The sequence below is a fragment of the Oryctolagus cuniculus genome, chromosome 6, assembly GCF_051225735.1.
Source record: "Oryctolagus cuniculus isolate XC-2025 breed Fujian yellow rabbit chromosome 6, ASM5122573v1, whole genome shotgun sequence".
Classification (NCBI taxonomy): Eukaryota; Metazoa; Chordata; class Mammalia; order Lagomorpha; family Leporidae; genus Oryctolagus; species Oryctolagus cuniculus.
This window is the reverse complement of record NC_142872.1, coordinates 17868401-17887212: the sequence shown is the minus strand read 5'-3', so window position 1 is coordinate 17887212 and position 18812 is coordinate 17868401. Positions and strand designations below refer to the sequence as shown.

Genomic DNA, 18812 nt, shown 5'->3' with positions numbered 1-18812 from the left:
GGGTAGATGGAGCACTGCTACGCCAGGGAGCCTTGGTGAGCTCAGATGGGGCAGCCGCAGGGTGAGGCTGTTTCATTCACGGGCGAGGCTCCCCAGGGAGGCTTGGCGGGCTCTCACTTACTCTGAGTGCAGTAGAGCCCGGTCCAGCCAGGTGTGCACTTGCATTCCCCATCATAGGCGCTGCAGAAGGCCCCATTGTGGCAGTTGCACGTGTGGATACAGTTCGGGCCCCAGTGGGCAGGTGGACACGCTGAAACCAGAAGTGTGGAGAGAGTGTTAGAGTTCTGAGGACAGCCCCAAGTGGAGAGAACTCTGTCTACTTCTACACATCTCCTGGCATGGGAGGGGTTAGCAGCATGCGTCATAGCTAGGAAAGCACAGACTGAGCATTAAAATACAGACAGCAAGACTGACTGAAACTACAGCCATAAATACTGACACCCACATTTACTTTTTTTATTTTTTTTTATTTTTTATTTTATTTATTTATTTTTTTATTTTTTTGACAGGCAGAGTGGACAGTGAGAGAGAGAGAGACAGAGAGAAAGGTCTTCCTTTTGCCGTTGGTTCACCCTCCAATGGCCACCGCGGCCAGCGCGCTGCGGCCGGCGCACCGCGCTGATCCGATGGCAGGAGCCAGGAGCCAGGTGCTTTTCCTGGTCTCCCATGGGGTGCAGGGCCCAAGCACCTGGGCCATCCTCCACTGCACTCCCTGGCCACAGCAGAGAGCTGGCCTGGAAGAGGGGCAACTGGGACAGAATCCAGCGCCCCGACCGGGACTAGAACCCGGTGTGCCGGCGCCGCTAGGCGGAGGATTAGCCTAGTGAGCCGCGGCGCCGGCCACCCACATTTACTTATCTGTACAACAGGGTGGCTGGAACAAGAGTCACCTAAAATACTAAACGAACGCATATTCAACACCTACCACATGTCTAACACTATTACCTGCACAGAAGAGATAGCAAAAGACAAGAAAAAATATGATCTACTCTCTGGAAGCTTATATTTAATAGAGGAAGCAGCAAACCACCAACCAACCAACCAACTGCACAAAAATAAATGGTAGTAAATGCTATGGGAAAGAAACACAGGGTTAAGGAAGATTAAGGAGCAAATGAGAGCTACTCCTTTAAGAAAGGCTTCCTTCAGAAAGGACATTTGAGCAGAGATCAGAGGAGGAAAATGATTTGACTCAACAGAGATTAAGGGACTCGAGGTCATGTAATTCCCGTCTTTGATTTCCAAATCCTGCACTTGTCACTCTGCTCCCGAGTTCTCACTACTGGCGTGTTGGAAATGTTAAGGTTCCCACTTGTACATAAGAATTGTTTACTCAGAAAAGCTCTTAACTTGGAGAGGCAAAACATAACAGAATAAAAGCTGCATTTTCCACTGCAGCCAATGGAAAAGCAATCAGAAAGTTGGATAAAGAATCTGGCAAATCATAAGTTCACCCCCCAAATGGCCGCTATGGCCGGCGTGCTGCGGCTGGCGCTCTGTGCCGATCCGAAGCCAGGAGCCAGGCGCTTCTCCTGGCCTCCCATGTGGGTGCAGGGCCCAAGCACTTGGGCCATCCTCCACTGCACTCCCGGGCCACAGCAGAGAGCTGGACTGGAAGAGGAGCAACTGGGACAGAATCCAGTGCCCCGACCGGGACTAGAACCCAGGGTGCCGGTGCCACAGGCAGAGGATTAGCCTAGTGAGCCATGATGCCGACAGATTTATAAAAAATACTGTTGGTGCTTACGACTGCTTCAGGAACATGACAGCTTAAAAGAAGAAGCACCAGTAATTCCCAAAGGAATTCCCAGGAGGCCACATAGACCCATAAATGCAATAAATAAATCTGAAGTAATTTAAAAAGTAAAAAAAAAAAAATCTCCTAAACAATGGTGCCATTTTTATCTAAGGGCAAAGAGTAACATTAATAGCTGACACTTGAGGACTGGAGTGAACATTAAAATGAATTCCCTACTGACAGCACCCTCATTTCACAGAGGAAGAAACCATGGTCAAAAGAAGATTAGTAGCGTTTGTCCAAGGTCACCCAGACTAACAGTAGGATGTGTTATGTGTTATTAGGTAAATACAGCTTTTCTCCTTTAGGTCCACAGCCAAGGCTCAGGGTGACAACAACAGAAATATCCAGTCTACATGATACTCGGTGGGGCATTCTCTCTCGGGCTGAAACAACCTATTTCTTAGATGATGTTTAACAATGTGTGTAAATCTTTTTACATCTATATTTTCTCTCTCTCTTTTTTTTTTTTTTTATTTGACAGATAGAGTTAGACAGTGAGAGAGAGAGACAAAGAGAAAGGTCTTCCTTCCATTGGTTTACACTCCCCAAATGGCCACTACGGGCGGCGCTGCGCTGATCCGAAGCCAGGAGCCAGGTGCTTCTCCTGGTCTCCCACGTGGGTGCAGGGCCCAAGCACTTGGGCCATCCTCCACTGCCTTCCTGGGCCACAGCAGAGAGCTGGACTGGAAGAGCAGCATCCTGGACTTGAACCCGGAGCCCATATGGGATGCCGGTGCTGCAGGCGGAGGATTAACCAAGTGAGCCATGGTGCACTGGCCCTCTATATCTATATTTTCTAAAGTAACCCACTTGCACTAGGTCTTACTCCCTATATTGGTTATGACTAGAAAATGGGACTAAATATCATTCAATGTTTATACCCTCAATGGTTACTGTAGAGACAGGAACTGAAAACATTATTTTACCATGGATACCTGCCTCTCTAAAAGTACCACTTAGGTTTTCTAACTCTCTCTTTCCACTGGATGGATTTGTCTCTTTTAGACAGGCTGACAATTGCCAGGAGGAGATATTAAGATGGCTCCACAGAGTCCGTATGGGAATCAGTGAAATCAATGGTCCCCATGAGAAGCAAAGCTTTTGCCAAAAAAATCAGCTTCCTCTGGGGTGATTATGAGGGCAGGCAACACTAGAGTCTCCATTCACAGTAGTGTTCCCATTTTCATTCCGTGCAGCACATTCTTCTCCAAATGAGGAAGTGACCAACTTCCAAAAGAAAGAGTAATTCAACAAGGAGCAAAATACATCAATCATTTTATGACAATAATCTGAGGTCTTTTTCCCTCTCCAGACCCAGCCTTTGAGTATCTGGCCCTTGATCTGTGCCAGTGTGGATCAGAGTTCTTGTAACACTTGTATATTCAGATTAGCTATGGTTACCTCTGAAGTGATGTCCCCAAAATGCAGTGAAACACATACCAAAGAATTCTATCTAATAACACTTCCTTCATCAAAGAGCTCCACTTCCAAGATCTATTCGCTTTGTTTCTTTACCCCTCAGAAATGGGGTACAGCTTGAATCACTCCAGAAATAAACCACATTCAGGAAAAATAGTCATCAGACACAAATATATTCATATTGCTCACTCCATAACATTTGCAGGTTGACTGCAACTTTGAAGTCTGAATTAAATGGCCAGAAAACCACCATGTAAAATCAGTATATCATTACTTTTCGATTTCTTTTATATGTATGATGGTTAGATGCAATATAAATTGAGTATGTGCCATGCAATTCATCACGTATGGAACCACATTACCCTCATACGTAACATATGCTATTTACTGCTCAAAATTGAAATACTTTCAGATTAGTCAATGACTTACGGTCACTGAATGACATGGCTAATTGGCTTATTTAAAAGTCTCCGACATAGTCCCACGTGAGGTCACACAACCTCTTTCTGAAATACAGAGGCGTGGGAGGCACCTGAGGGAAAGCGAGGTGGAGCAGAGTATGGAAGGAGAAGTTGGGGGGAAGCCAGCTCAGGAGGCCAGAATGCTTTAAAGTCTGCATCTCTCTCTTTTTTTTTTTTTTTTTTTTTTGACAGGCAGAGTGGACAGTGAGAGAGAGACAGAGAGAAAGGTCTTCCTTTTGCTGTTGGTTCACCCTCCAATGGCCGCCGCGGCTGGCGCACTACGGCCAGCGCACTGCGCTGATCCGAAGGCAGGAGCCAGGTGCTTCTCCTGGTCTCCCATGCGGGTGCAGGGCCCAAGTACTTGGGCCATCCTCCACTGCACTCCCTGGCCACAGCAGAGAGCTGGCCTGGAAGAGGGGCAACCGGGACAGAACCGGCGCCCTGACCGGGACTAGAACCTGGTGTGCCAGCGCCGCTAGGTGGAGGATTAGCCTATTGAGCTGCGGCCCTGGCCTAAGGTCTGCATCTCATAAGCTCTACACAATTAACTCTCGAGACCAATGCCAGAACAAAAAGATGCACTTCCCAACGTATCTACTTTGATTTCAATGGATAGTGAGTCATCAAAATGTGAATATGTAAAATGTTACATATCTATGTTCTTCCCAAGACACTATGTGGGTTTAAATATAGGACCATGGCATACAGCTAGAATAGAAAGAATTCCAAAACTAGAAGGCATCTTAGAATTAGTCTTATATGCTATCCGGGTTATATAAACACCAAACTACAACCTTAAAGGATTTGAAAACAAGCACGTAAGAATGGTTGATCAGTTGTCCTCAAGCAAGACTTACGTTGAGAGCAGTCACTGCCGATCCAGCCCGGGTAACACTGACATGATCTGTCAATGGGATTACAGGTTCCATTGTTGGTGCATGTACAAATTCCTGCACAGTTTTTCCCAAATCTGCCACTGGGACACACTGTAGGTGTGAGTAAGTTATAGGTCAGTAACTGTCAATCACAGTGCATTTCACAGGACCCCGGATGTTTGGGACAGGAAATGACTTTAAGGGTGCCCTCTGCCTGCATAGCAGAGGCCTCTGCTGGACAGCACCGCTCATCTTGAATGGCTTAATTTTTACAAACACCTGAAGCCAACGACCCTTAGGAAGACATCACAAAGCAGGAGACATTATTACTTTTCCAGAAATCTGTCTTCAGGGCTTCTTGCTAGGATGGTCAAAATCCTTCCTGTTAGAGATTTTTCATGGGAAGATGTATCCAAATAAAACTGAAAGGGAGCACAGCTCAGAGAAGAAAGACAGGTGCTGGCCTGGGAAGCCAGCTTTTCCAGGACTCAGACTTGCATTTGCAGAAACTACTGACACAGCACAGCACAGGGAGTGGAGCGCTGAGAATTTGCCCTTGGGGAGGCCAGAAGGGAAGCCTACAGGTGGACTCCATGGGCTCAGGCATCCCATCCTTACGAATTTCTTGAAATTCTGCCCGCCTTACCTTCGTTACAGAGGGCGCCAGTGAAGCCTGGCAGGCAGTCACACAGGCCTGTGATGTGGTGGCAGGGGCCGCTGCTGTGAACACACTGTGGGCATGTTTGGCTGCAGCGGTGCCCATAGAAACCAGGGGAACAGACTGGAACAGAACAGAAGTGGACAGTTACCGTTGTGGGATGCACTGCTCCAGATTCTACATGGGGTCTAGGTCAAGCTCGGGAGGAGAATTAAAAACCCTAAAAAAAAAAAGATCCTGAGGATTTCCCAGGTATAAAATCAGAAGGACAAAAGGAACAAGGGTATCCTGCATTCCCTGAGGGCAAACCAATGTCTTCCTCCTTTTCATTTTCCCATTTAATAGGCTCCAATTAGCTCAAGGCTTGGCACAGGGCAGGGGGAGGAGCTCAAGATTTTCTGTTGATTGAATACAAGAATGAAGAAAATGAAAGGCCAAATACTAACAAGCCCCAAGCAAGTGCTCTCGGGCCATTCGCTGAACCTCTATTCTGTAAGAGCTTTTCCTGGCAATAAATAGATCTAGTGTTCAAATTAGGGGACTTTTCTCCTCTGTGCAGTCCAGGTGAACGATTGCAACTGAAAAGCGAATAAGCAAAACACTTCTTTGCTTAGATTCCCTGGCGGACACTGTCTGGATTTAAATATAGGACAATGCATGGACTTCTTAATGGGAATAAAGGACAATTGCAAAAAAAAAAAAAAAATCAGGATAGTGCACCTTAGAATCGATCACAACTTTCTTCTTGATCGCATTTACTCAAAAACTTAGCGAAGTTTTACGGGTCATTTTCCAACTCAAAGTCTACTGCCCAATGTCAACAGTCCCCATTTTTAACTTCTCAGTTCTATTTCCCCAAGTATGATTCGCCTCAAGGTTTGGCTGATGTTGACTCTGGTAATTAAGGTAAGGCCAATGCCAAGTTGCTGAATAAAATAGTTACAGGTCAACGCATTTCTGGAACACCATTTGTAAGCTTCAGGACAGATCAAGAATATCCCCAGGCGGGTGCCAATGAGGCAATGAAATCCTTACTGAGAAGGAACGGTTACAGCCCATCTGCGAGGTTTGTCCTGGAGGATGGAAAGCACCAAGTTCTCAGGGAGGCGCAGATAAGGACAATTCCACAAAACACAGGTGACCCATTACAGCACCCTCGCTGTGAACATCTGTCCACGGCCCCTGGGGAAGGGGAGACGGGAGCGACCACCCCTGGAGTCACTTACTTCTCTGACAAGTGGTACCCCGGAATCCAGGCGCACACTCACAGATGCCGTCGTCAGGAGAGCACGATGCCCCGTTCTTGCAGTAGCAGGGCAGGGAGCAGTTGGGGCCCCAGCGGCCCTCTGCACACACGCTGTCACAGTGGACACCTGTAACAACACACATGGGGTGGGGCTGAGGGCCAGGCAGGGAGGTGGCTCGTGCAGTGGCTAGTTCGCTGAGACTCATGGGAAGCCGGGAACAGAGGTGATGGAAGGTTTAAAAGCCAGGTATCAACACACAGTATCACCATCATATTAAAGATACAAGCAGAATGATTTTCTAAGGGGTCATAAGGAAGGAATAAACACCTTTGGGATACTGAGTTTTCTTCTTTACAATGAGGTGCAACAGGGAAGCTCCAAGGCTCTGTGTTGAAGACAAAAATTTTTTTAAGATTTATTTATTTATTTGAAATGCAGAGTTGTAGAGAGGCAGAAGCAGAGAGAGAGCAAGAAAAGTCTTCCATCCTCTGGTTTACTTCTCAAATGGCCACAATGGCCAGAGCTGAGCCAATCTGAAGCCAGGAGCCTGGAACTTCTTCCGGGTCTCCCACATGGGTATAGGGGCCAAAGACTTGGGCCATCTTCTACTGCTTTCCCAGGCCATAGCAGAGAGCAGGACTGGAAGAGGAGCAACTGGGACAGAATCTGGCACCCTGACCAGGACTAGAACCCGGGGTGCCGGCGTCGCAGGCAGAGGATTAGCCAAGTGAGCCGCGGTGCCGGCCACCCCTGTATCCTTTCAAAAGACCAATTCAGTCTCATGCCCTGTGTTGTTCCCTATCCCACCCACATTTTTGTTGTTATTTGTTGTTTTCATTTTTTTTTTTCAGGTTTGAAAGCACTGAAAACTAAAAACCTGTATGGAGAAACTCACCTCTGTCAATCACCCCCACCCCACCTCCGGGCCCTTGGCCCACCCTGAGACACACAAGGCCCAGCCCACTGAGGACTGGGCCCTCTGCCACACGTTAGGTCTGCGAGCATGCTGGCAGTTGGCCATCTCTGTGAATAAATCCGTTTTGGCTGTGAGTTCATATCCTGTCTCTTCTCTGTTCTGCATCCTTTTCCTTACAACTACTACTTTACACGCGGGAGCTGGGAAGGGCATAGTACTGTGGTGCGGGTTTTGGCTTCTGAAGCAATCAGGAGGGAAGTCACGTGGCCTCCCCCTGCATAGAGAAGTAGCCCCAGACCACAAGGTGAGTGTTGATAATCCCCATGCCACCCTCTCTGCTGAATGATAAATCCCCACTTGGCCTCTTCCTATCTTCCTCCTTCTGGAACTTTCTCTCGTAACAAAGGCTGTTGGGTAGGCATGAAAGGTTGCAGACCAACAATGACATTTCATCCTGGAACACTGGCTGGGTCATGAAGACCAGGTGTGTTCACAGAGCCAGTTGGAGTTTCGGCATTCCTATAGAATAAATAAGGACCAAGCCTACAATGCTATTTCCTTATATATCCACAAATACATTATCATTGCCCCCCAAATCTCTTTTGAAAAACCAAGATGCAGATGGAAACTGTAGCCTCCACAAACGGGATACCTCAGCCAAGGCTTCCCTGGTAAATTTCCCTAAACTTTTACTAGGAAAAGGCATCTTATTGAATGGTAAACCACTTAAAAAGGACACTGTGAACCCAAATCCTGCTGTTTGGTGACATTAAACATAGGACCAGCAGGGATCATCCGCACCAGGCTTCTCTCTCCACTCAGGTTCTGGCAGGTCCCACGCTCCGTCTGTGAGCCAGGGTCCTATCCATCAGCAGCTAGGGCGGGGACACTGCCTCCCAGGGCTTCAGACACTCCTGGGTGTCATGGTCTGGAGCCATCCAGGCCAGTCCCCGTGCGGATTTTTGAAGAGGCGAGAGCTGAATCATTATCTGGTTAATCCGCTGCCACTATTTCTGTAGGATGAGGGCTGGAAGCAGGGAAGGTAAGATTCAGCCATTTACGGTGCTTGTGTGTACTAGCTACTTGTCCAGTCACCGGCGCTATGTTGAATGAATCCCGTTAATTCGGTGACGATGGAAGGGATTGCGCTCCAGCTCACAGGTAGACGCTGTTGCTTTACGCTGCAGGTCGTCGCGATGTGCATAGACCTTGGCACTTTCTCAGTCTGAGCGTATGACAGTATCTACCGTAGGCCAGACTGGCCAGCCTGAATAAAGTCGATCCTTTACTTCACCCCAGATTCCTCTTCTCTGACGAGGTTCAGCCATCTGGCTAGCAAATACGGAGGTAATTTCCAGGTAAGTAACCAGGCCCGGGACAGGGCAAGCAGGAGCTCTACCTCCTTTCGCTTGCACAGAATCATGAAGAAAGCTGCAGACGGCCTCTTCAGCCTTCTCTCCCCACTCATGCATGCATACTTCTGCAGAACCGAGTTTACTTTTAAATAACTTATTTGAGGAGGGCTTTGAATCTAAATGATAATAATTCTATTACCACTCCCCCTTTAAAAATTCCAGCCGGGTTCTGACTCTCTCATCAGTACGAGTGAGTCATCATTTTGCAGGTATTAATGTCTAACCTATCTGAAGACAAATACCAAGCATGTCCCACACTGCTCCCTTGCTTCCCACGGCTCCTCCTCCTCTTCCGTCTCTCTGGGCTCTGTTGCTATCTGACCTTTACCTTACAGTCAAGAAAGGACCCGATAAATGTATTATTGTTGAATGTACCCTCTCTGAAGAATATGAATATTTTATGGGAGCACACATTTTAAGAGGCTAAGAAATGACTATAGAACTGTAGAATTACCAGCAGTGAGGTCCACAGAGCACGGAGTAAGTGCTTCTCTGGGCATGCGGCTGCTAACAGGACCTCAGAAAACACAAGCCTGGAGTGAACTCTTCTCCAGGACTAAGAGTGGGGAGCCTGCTTTCACCATTTGGGGACTCTGCGTGCGTTATTCCTTAATTGTTTCTGCTGAGCTCATCTTATTCTTTGCCACCTTTGTGACAGTCTTGCAGTCCTACCTTCTGGCTTCTTGGATTGTCAACAACAGAAAAGAATCTCACTTCGCAAACATTCAAGGAGTCTGTCTAGTTACTGGCTCGCTGGTGAGAAGTTCTCTAAGGAAGGTTAATTCCAGAAGGATCAAGACCTCAGAAGAGGCAAACCCCACTTTTTCCTGGGGTCATCATAAAGAGAAGACAGTTTGTGGAAGGGGAAGAAGGTTCCAGGCTACAGGAGCAGTGAGTGCAAGGCTCAGAGGCCTACAGCAGACCGTGTCCATCCTACAGGAACTGCAGGTGTTGGGTGGGCTGAAACCCAGGGCCTTGGAGGAGCAGGTGAGGTATGTGGGCAGCCAGGCCAAGGCCACGTCGAGAAGAACCACACACACTGTGCTGTGGTGTGTGACCTCCTCCTGATGTGCACAGGGACCCGACACTCAGATTTAAGAAGGAAGGCGCAGAATGAAGTGTGGGCTGCCTGGGAGGGCAGAAGATGGTCAGAAGGAGGTGAGGTTGGAAGGGAGAAGACATGTCCTCTTTCCGCGGATGTCTGGGAGACCCACGGAGAAAACTCACGAGATGACAAGGCATCCAATGTCTTCAATGGCCGCAAGAACAAAAGAGAAGATGAACCCTGGAGAGACAGTGGAGATACAGGGTCCCCACCTCCCCCATACACACACACACACCCAGACACACACACACACAGAGACATACACACACACACCCAGACACACACACAGACATACACACACACCCAGACACACACACACAGACATAGACACACACACACCCCCAGACACACACACACAGACACAGACACACACACATACACCCAGACACACACACAGACACAGACACACACACACAGACATAGACACACACACACATAGAGACACACACAGACACAGACACACACATACATTCCATCGTTCGCCCACGTAGTGAATGAGTTCTGGCAGCTCTAGAGGGGAGAGCCGGTGCCTGCGGATGCTCATCACAGTACAGGAAGATGTTGAGCACTTGCCGTGCTGACACTAAGCACAGTTGCTCTCTCCAGCAGGCTATGCAGTCCACCTCGCAGCTGCACACAGCAACCATCATGTCCTTTGCGTCCCTGCAGAGCCTTCCTGACCCAGCAAGCGCAGTACATCCATGTCCCTAGGATGGCGACCCTTCCCAGCTGCAGGCCTGGCAAAGTCGGCCTCGCTTCTTTTTGGGGGAGCTCAAGCCTGCGTCTTTTCGTGTCAGCCCGAGTCACAGAGGCATACAAGAATGGCAAGGCATTTGGGGGAAATTCCTTTGGAATGCTGATGAAAGAACGGACAAAAATGTTAGCGTGCATGACTCCAGGGACTGGCTCCCTAAAATATTTGGGAGAAGAGACAAAGGCAGAGGCACAGCTTTAAACGGGCAGTGCCTGGGGTTCTGCGGAGGCAATTTTTCTGATAAATGTCCTGATGCTGATAAGGAGACTCTGCACAGGGCCATTTCCGCCAAAGACAGGGGGACAAAGAGCTCTTTGATGGCCTGCCACGTTGCTAGGCGATGGCTGAATGATGCCGATAAACTTCAGCTAAGCAGCTCGAAAGAAAGGTCCATGCATTTCACGCCTGCCGCTTTACGCCAGTGGCCTCAACGCGGAATCAGCATTCCCCGGACGTATGCAATCGCACGAATGAGCCAAATAAATCATCTGGGGCATCACTCTCTCCCCTCTCCGAGATGACATCCCGAGCCCCCACCCTGCCTGCTCGTTTACATTCTTTATGCCAGTGCCTCAGTGTTGGGGGTGGCAGTGAGTGAAGGAAATGACTCTGATTTGATGTCTTGGTCCTGGACAGTGAGTTATTCAACTTCTGTTAGAGCCCCAAGAGAGATTCATTAGTAATAGTTGAAGTTGGTGACCATAAAGAGGAACAACTATAGCACTTAACTCAGCACACTTTTTCTGCTTTTAACCAACACAGCTGGGGCACAGTGTAGCAGGGCGCCCAGAAGTCAGTCTCAGATAATTTTGGGAAAAATGAGTGCCTCCCAGCACCCTCACTTCTGGCCCTAGCCCATTGCTTTCAGGTGACTTCTTCCCTAAGACCATTCAGACAGCCACACACACAGGTCTCTATCGACACTGAAAAGTTAGGGACGCATGCACAATAATTAAACTTCTTTGACTAAAGTGGTGACCTCCAACTTGGACTTGCATGTTTCCATCACTGGCCAAAGGTAGAGATGTCTCCCCTTATGATACTACTGCAGGTGTCTGCAAGAGAGAGAGCACTCGAGACAACCCAGTCCCTGAGGCAGCAGTTCACTTACTCAGCTGATTGCATCTGGTTTTGGACTTGGAATGGAGGAGGGCTGACCTTGAGGGGACGTGCCTCAGCCACAGCAGGCCTGGTTCCATTCCCTGGGCCAAGTGGGGAAGCTGGATGCTTTTCACCCACTTGCCTGCAGGGCTGCGCCTTCCAGCTTGCTACTCCTAGCCCAGAGGAGCAGCCCTACCCTCCTCCACTCTCCTTCCCCCTCCTCTGTGGTAAATCATGCTTTGCCAGTCTTTCTCTCTTTCCCAAGACTCCCAGAGGCTTACTTGGTGTCTTAATCCCTTTTCTATCTGTTTAGCATTCAGCTTTCTCATTCAGGTTCAAAAGCATCCTTAACCTTATCCATGCTTCTGCCATTGGTTAGGAGAAAGAATTGCTTTTCAGGATCCCAGTTTCTCAAATAATTAGAACAGTAAGGCCTCACAGAGGCCACTGTACAGACTGGTAACTACCACTGCTTGAGTTACAGGAAAACTCATTAAATGACAGGTTGTGCACTACACAAGAGCCCTGGCCAAGGAACCAAGGCAGGGCACAAACCCAGCTCACTTTCCATTTGCCAATGCGTGCATCCTGCAGGATTTCTATCCTTTCCAAATACGCATAAAAACGACCTTATAGACTGGCAGGGCCTCCAGGCTGCTCCTGGTCCTCATCCACTCTCCAGCTTCTCCTGCACTGGGTGTGTGACCAGGAACGTGCGAGTTTGAAGAGTTCCCAGGTGACAGTGATCCTAGCCAGTGCTGGGAACCAGGCCGGAGATCACACACGTTCCCAGACAGCTGGAATGAAATCTTGATGAGCTGCAATGCCCAGAAAATAGGTGTGCAGGCTGGCCGAAGTCAAGCAGAAAGGAAGCAGTCAGCAAATAGCGGCCTGCTTCTATGTTTTTAGAAAACACTTTATAAAGTCTATCAACTCGACTGCTCTGGAAAGAGCCTGCCTCCCTCCCCGCCCCGCCCCCCTCACTCACTCACACACACACACACACACACAGGCACCCCTTACTGGCATCTGAAATTTCAGAATAGTCATACTGAAAAGCAGGGCTCATCCATCTTCAATGGTATTTCATTTTCTCGTATTTTTCTACTGCAATATGCCTTCTTTTTTTGTAAACCAATCTATTAGCTAAAAAGACAGTCTATTAGCTTGAAAGCTCACTAAATTAAGGTTTTAAATAACCACATACACTATATATATGAATATATAACCACATACTGGGACCAGCGCTGTGGTGTAGCGGGTAAAGCCACCACCTACAGTGTTGGCATCCCATTTGGGCACCAGCACAAGTCCTGGCTGCTCCACTTCCGATCCAGCTCTCTGCTATGGCCTGGGAAAGCAGTAGAAGATGGCCCAAGTCCTTGGGACCCTGCACCCACCCTGCCCAAGTTCTTGGAGACCCAGAAGAAGCTCCTGTCTCCTGGCTTCAGATCTGCCCAGCTCTGGCTGCTGTGACCATTTGGGGAGTGAACCAGCGGATGCAAGATTTCTCTCTCTCTCTCTGCCTCTGCCTCTCTGTAACTCTGCCTTCCAAAAAAATAACTAAATCTTCTAAAAAAACATCACATACACTTGCCTCTGGAAAATCTTATTTGCTTTTGGAAACAGATGAAACTTTCATTTTGGCTAATTTTCTTAGTAGTACATTTTTGAAGACTTATGACTATGCAAAACGAGATTATCTATGATAGTACGAATTTTTAAAATCCCAGATACTTTAAGAGAAAAAGACAGCTGGCACTGTGGCTCACTAGGCTAATCCTCCACCTGTGGCGCCGGCACCCCAGGTTCTAGTCCTGGTTGGGGCACCAGTTCTGTCCCGGTTGCTCCTCTTCCAGTCCAACTCTCTGCTGTGGCCCAGGAAGGCAGTGGAGGATGGCCCAAGTGCTTGGGCCTTGCACCTGCATGGGAGACCAGGAGGAAGCACCTGGCTCCTGGCTTTGAATCGGCATAGCACCGGCCATAGCGGCCATTTTGGGGGTGAACTAACGGAAGGAAGACCTTTCTCTCTGTCTCTCTCTCTCTCTCACTGTCTAACTCTGCCTGTCAAAAAAAAAATAAAATAAAATAAAATAAAAAGGAGAAAACAACAGTCAAACATCAGATCACAGAGCAAAGTTCGGAGGAGGCATGGACCCACCTGGTGAGGACAGGGGGAATTCCTGAGTGGATCAGGTTAGTGCTTGTTGGCCCCAGTTGATGTCTCCTTGTTCAGAGGGTTCAGGATCACTGTGCTGTCATTCATCTCTGCCTCGCCCCACAGCGCCCCCAGTGGCCCCGCACATTACACTATATCCTTGATGTGCTCTGGGGGAAGCGCCCTGTGTTAGACGCCATGCTGTCCTTTCCACGAATTACTTACCACTGCAGCTAGAACAGTTCTGGCCCGAGAGGACATCGCATCACTTGCTTCCCTGGATTTCTGTCAATTCTTTGGCCCTAAACCTAGCAACTAAATGAAAAAAACACAGCCTTCTTTAGACTGAGAAAGGACCTTACAAGGCACTTGTTCAGCCAAGTTTACTGATGAAAAACCGTGGGTCTACCTGATATTGACCGTGAAAGCAAGAATTTGCCCTTTCCTTTCAGAAACCAACTCTTGATCCAGGAGTAGGGTGTTCTATGGAACTTCTGAAGCGTTCTTTTCCTCAAAGTGTGTTTGCTTCTACCATGGTGTTCTGTGGGTGTAGGGAGTGACCTCACAGCTGGCAAAGACACTGACAGATGCTTACAGACCAACAGCCCAGACAGAGGACTCAGAGAAATGGGACGCTGGGGTCAGTGGGCCAGCCCAGGAGCAACAATGACTTAGAGACCATGCAGCAAAGAGATGGGGTCCAACAAGCCATAGAACAGTGTCAGGAGGCAAAATCTGTTCCCTGTGGGAGAAGCAGACCAATTACAGGTGTACAGAAGATTACAAGATTACATTGTGTGACAAAGCCACTGCATTCCTACGGGAGCCTGGCAAGTCTAAGGCTGACAGGATCATTTGTCCTACAACCCATGACCCAGACAGTGGAATTCAACTGACATATTTCCCAGCTGGCTTCAGGCCAAATCTTGCCTCTTGCCTATCTCACGTCTGCTAGTGTGTTCTTTTCATTGGCTCGTTCTAAGTCACCGAAGCAGTTGGATATTGGAGTAGGAACTGGTGTGTGCAGGGACACAGCACTCTCTCTAGATTCAGAAGACAAAAAGTAGCATTGGTGGAGTGTGGCCCAGAATAGATGATGTGTTTCTCAGTTAACAAAGCTCTGGATGTGCCAGAAGGTGAAAAATGCTACTTAGACTCACTCTGATCATTGAGAAATCAGTGTTGGTCTCTACTTGAGTACTTTAAAAACTCTGGGAGAGTCACAAAATATTGATAAATCCTGGTGGGAGGGAGTCTTACCATTAAATAACAGAGAAACCAATAGAAACAAAGGAAAGCAGGTTTTCATGTTATGAAGTCAGAGTTGTGCCAGCCTTGGGAAGCGAAGAAGGAGCTACAGCGGTAGGGAGGCCTTCTGTCTATGGGTAGCTCCTAAAGACGAACATGAAGTCCACTGTACTAGCCTGGACTTCTGTCCCAAGGTAGCTCTCAGACACTAGAAACCAAGTGCACGATGCTAACCTCCATTTCCTCCTTCCAGAAACCAAAGAAGCTCTCACAAGGGACTCTCTTCTAAGGGACTGATGACATCACCAAACAAGTTGCTGGTGACATCCCATGTTCATGGATCTGAAGGCTAAAAGTCATTAAGACATCAACACTCCCCAGAATGACCTGGGATTGAATCCCCATTAAATTTCCACCTTGCTTCTTTGCCAAAAATGACAAACTGATGCTATGATTTATATAGAAATTCAAGGAACCCAGAATACTGAAAACAATCCTGAGTAAAAGGACAAAATTGGAGGTCTCACATTTCTCAGTTTTGAAACTTCCTATAGAGCTACAGTTATCAAAACATTGTGGTACTGACATAGGACAGACTGGTAGATCAATGGAAGAGAGAGTAGAGAAAGAAAGCTTCTCACCCATATGTACAACTGATGTTTGAGAAGAGTGTCAAGACAATTCAACGGGAGAAAAGACAGCCTTTTCAACAAATGGTGCTGGGACAACTAAATACCTACATATGAAAGAATGAAGTTACCCTTACCCTGCCCCAACTCAGGCCATATATAAAAATTAACTCAAAATGGATTAAAGACCCAAATATTAAAAGCTATAAGCATAACTTTTTTTAGAATAGAGTACAGGGATAAATCTCTGTGACCTTGAATTAGGTAACTGATTTTGTAGATTTGACAACAAAAGCACAAGCAATGAAATTTAAAAGCAGACAAACTAAACTTCATCAAAATAAAAGTTTGAGCTGCAAAGCACATCATCAAGAAAAGTAAAAATTAACTCAAAGAACGGGAGAAAAATATTCATAAATCAACTATCTGATCAGGGATGCATATCTATAATTTGTAAACAACCATTACAACCCAACAATAAAAAGAAAAATTACCCAATTCAAAATAAGCTTAAGATAGGAATAAATACTTTTACATAGAAGATATACAGATAGCCAATGAAGGCATACACAGAATACCATGGGCCAACATCATGAACCATCAGGAAAAATCAGTGAAAAACCACAGTAAGACATCAGCTTGTCCCCAGCAGGATGGCTATAATCAAGAAAACAGTGTGTTGATGAGGACAGGGAGACTGGAACCCTAAGTCCTGGCTGGCAGGAATGTAAAGGGCTCCTGGAAGAACAGCAACGCTTTTTTGCCCATGATGTACAGACTCTGAAGATGGCATTAAATGTCCAAGGAAATCTATCATCAGCAGAAACGGTGCTCTTCTTTCAGCACCAACATGAGCTTGGTAACTTATGGTTGAAACCAGAAAGCCACGTAAATAAGGAGAAATGCTAACCTTGTGGTTCGAAAATTCATACCCAATCTTATTAATCTGGCATTATCCAAACATTACCGCAAGAAAAAGGAAGTGTAAAAACTTTCTGGGGCCAGGGCTGTGGTGCAGCAGGTTAAGCTGCCTGCTATAGCACCAGCATCCCATATAGGTTCCGGGTTGAGTGCCAGCTGCTCTATTTCTGATCCAGCTCCCTGCTAATGTGCCTGAGAGGGCAGTGGAGGATGGCCCAAGTGCTGGGGCCCCTGCACCTATGTAGGAGACCAGGATGAAAACCCTGGCTACTGGCTTCAGGCTGGCCCAGAGCTAGTCATTGCAGCATTTTGGGAGTAAACCAACAGATGGAAGATCTCTCTCCTCTCTGTCTCTTTGTCACTGTAACTCTTTCAAATAAATTAAAAAAAAAAAACCTTTAAAAAAATCTTTTATTCCTAGCAATAAGGATTTTACTATTTGCCTATAACCACATTCATATCAGTATTTTTGCCTCACTAAGGTGACTTTAGTTATTTGCTTAAAATATACTCCAGGGGGTCTTGCTGAACCCTTCTGAGCCATTTGCACATTTCCTGTCTTGCTGCTCCCACAATACCAACACTGGGTTACAGAGCAAATAGTCCTAACTAACATTTTGGGGCATAAAAAAACAGATTTTATCATATTTTCATTTTTCTTTCCTAAAAACTTGACTGGTGTACGTTTCTCTGAAGCCATGAGAGCAGTCCTAGGCATGAAGTTGACAAGTTTCCCCTACTGAGTCACAGCCCTTGGTTCTCACCTGACCATCCAGGGAGGCAGCGGCAGTGGCCCGTGGTGGGGTGGCAGCCGTCTGCGTGGCTGCAGTCACAGCGCTCAGCACAGTTGAGTCCATAGGTGCCATCCTGTGTAAACACAGCATCAGAGACAGCCGTGAGGACCAGGGAACCGCAGGGACAGGAGACAACAGGGTCACACCAGCCATGGAAGGCAGCCCCTGCTTGCAGAAGTAACTCTAAGAACACACACCACAATCGCCTCTCCTAGGTCTCCTTGGTCCCCACTATGAGGGTCCAGCAGGGCAGTGTTTAAAAAATCATGCAAGCCCTACTTCATGCCTGCCATAGTGATTCAGCCATACAAATGGCAAAACCAACTAGGAGAACATGCTGGTGAGCATAGGAGGGGGAAATAGTAAAAAGCTGGCACTGGGACCAGCACTGTGGCGTAGCAGATAAAATGCAACTTGGGGCATCCATATCCCCTATTGAAGTGCCTGGGTTCTGGCCCTGGATCCGCTCCCTACTGCAGCTTCCTTGGAGGCACAGGTGACGGTTCAAGAGCTTGGGCCCCTGACACCCACATGGGCAACCTGCATGGAGTTTTGGGCTTCTGTCTTCAGCCTGATCCATTCTTGGGCTGTGGCAGGCATTTGCGGAATGAACTAGTGGAAGGAACATGTCTCTGTCTCTGTCTCTCTGGCTTTAAAGAAATAAAAATATAATAAAATTTAAAAATTACTTTAAAAAGTGGTGCAAAAATGGGAACTAAAAAGTAAGTTTACTTTGCTGCAAAAGATTTTGACATCTGTGCATGTTTTTTTTTATGAATTTTCCATGAACATTTTGAAGATCACTCATATATAAGGATTCCAAGTTTTTTTTCTGCACCAGAATAAATTTTTCTTTTAATCTCACTTTCCACTAACTAGAAGTTTTTTAAAAATAATTTATTTCTTTGAGAAATAAACAAAGAGAAGGCTCCATCCACTGGTAACTTCTCCAAATGCCTGTCATGGCAAGGACTGGGTCAGGCTGAAAATACGAGCAGGTAATGCAATCTGGTTGCCCCACATGCAGGCCAGGAAGCCAATCACTTTAGCCATCGGCACTGTCTCCCAGGTCTGCATTAGCAGGAAGCTGGAGTCAAGAGCTGGAGCTGGGGATTGAACCCAGGTACTGTGATTTGAGTGTCTTAATTGCTAGGCCAAATGCCTGAACCTCCACCAACTTTTTGACATACCCTCATAAATGAAAATACAGATAACTATACCAATGAATTTTTAAAAACCTTATTATAAGCCACAACTCATAAAAACAGCCTCTTGTTCCTAAAGATGTTTATAAAATACTGCAGGGTTTC

General features: G+C 47.1%; 1 protein-coding gene across 3 annotated transcripts in view; it reads right to left on the bottom strand.

The window, feature by feature from the left end:
- The window catches only part of MEGF10 (multiple EGF like domains 10), a 171349-nt gene that overhangs the window by 17801 nt on the left and 134736 nt on the right, over window positions 1-18812 (bottom strand). For all 3 annotated transcript variants that reach the window (XM_051844159.3, XM_002710085.6, XM_089334908.1), the window contains exons 13-17: window positions 17473-17575; window positions 6441-6587; window positions 5203-5337; window positions 4539-4667; window positions 122-250 (exon numbers count right to left, since the gene is read on the bottom strand). In XM_051844159.3, the coding sequence (XP_051700119.3) occupies window positions 122-250; window positions 4539-4667; window positions 5203-5337; window positions 6441-6587; window positions 17473-17575 (643 nt within the window). The remainder of the gene's footprint in view (window positions 1-121; window positions 251-4538; window positions 4668-5202; window positions 5338-6440; window positions 6588-17472; window positions 17576-18812) is intronic.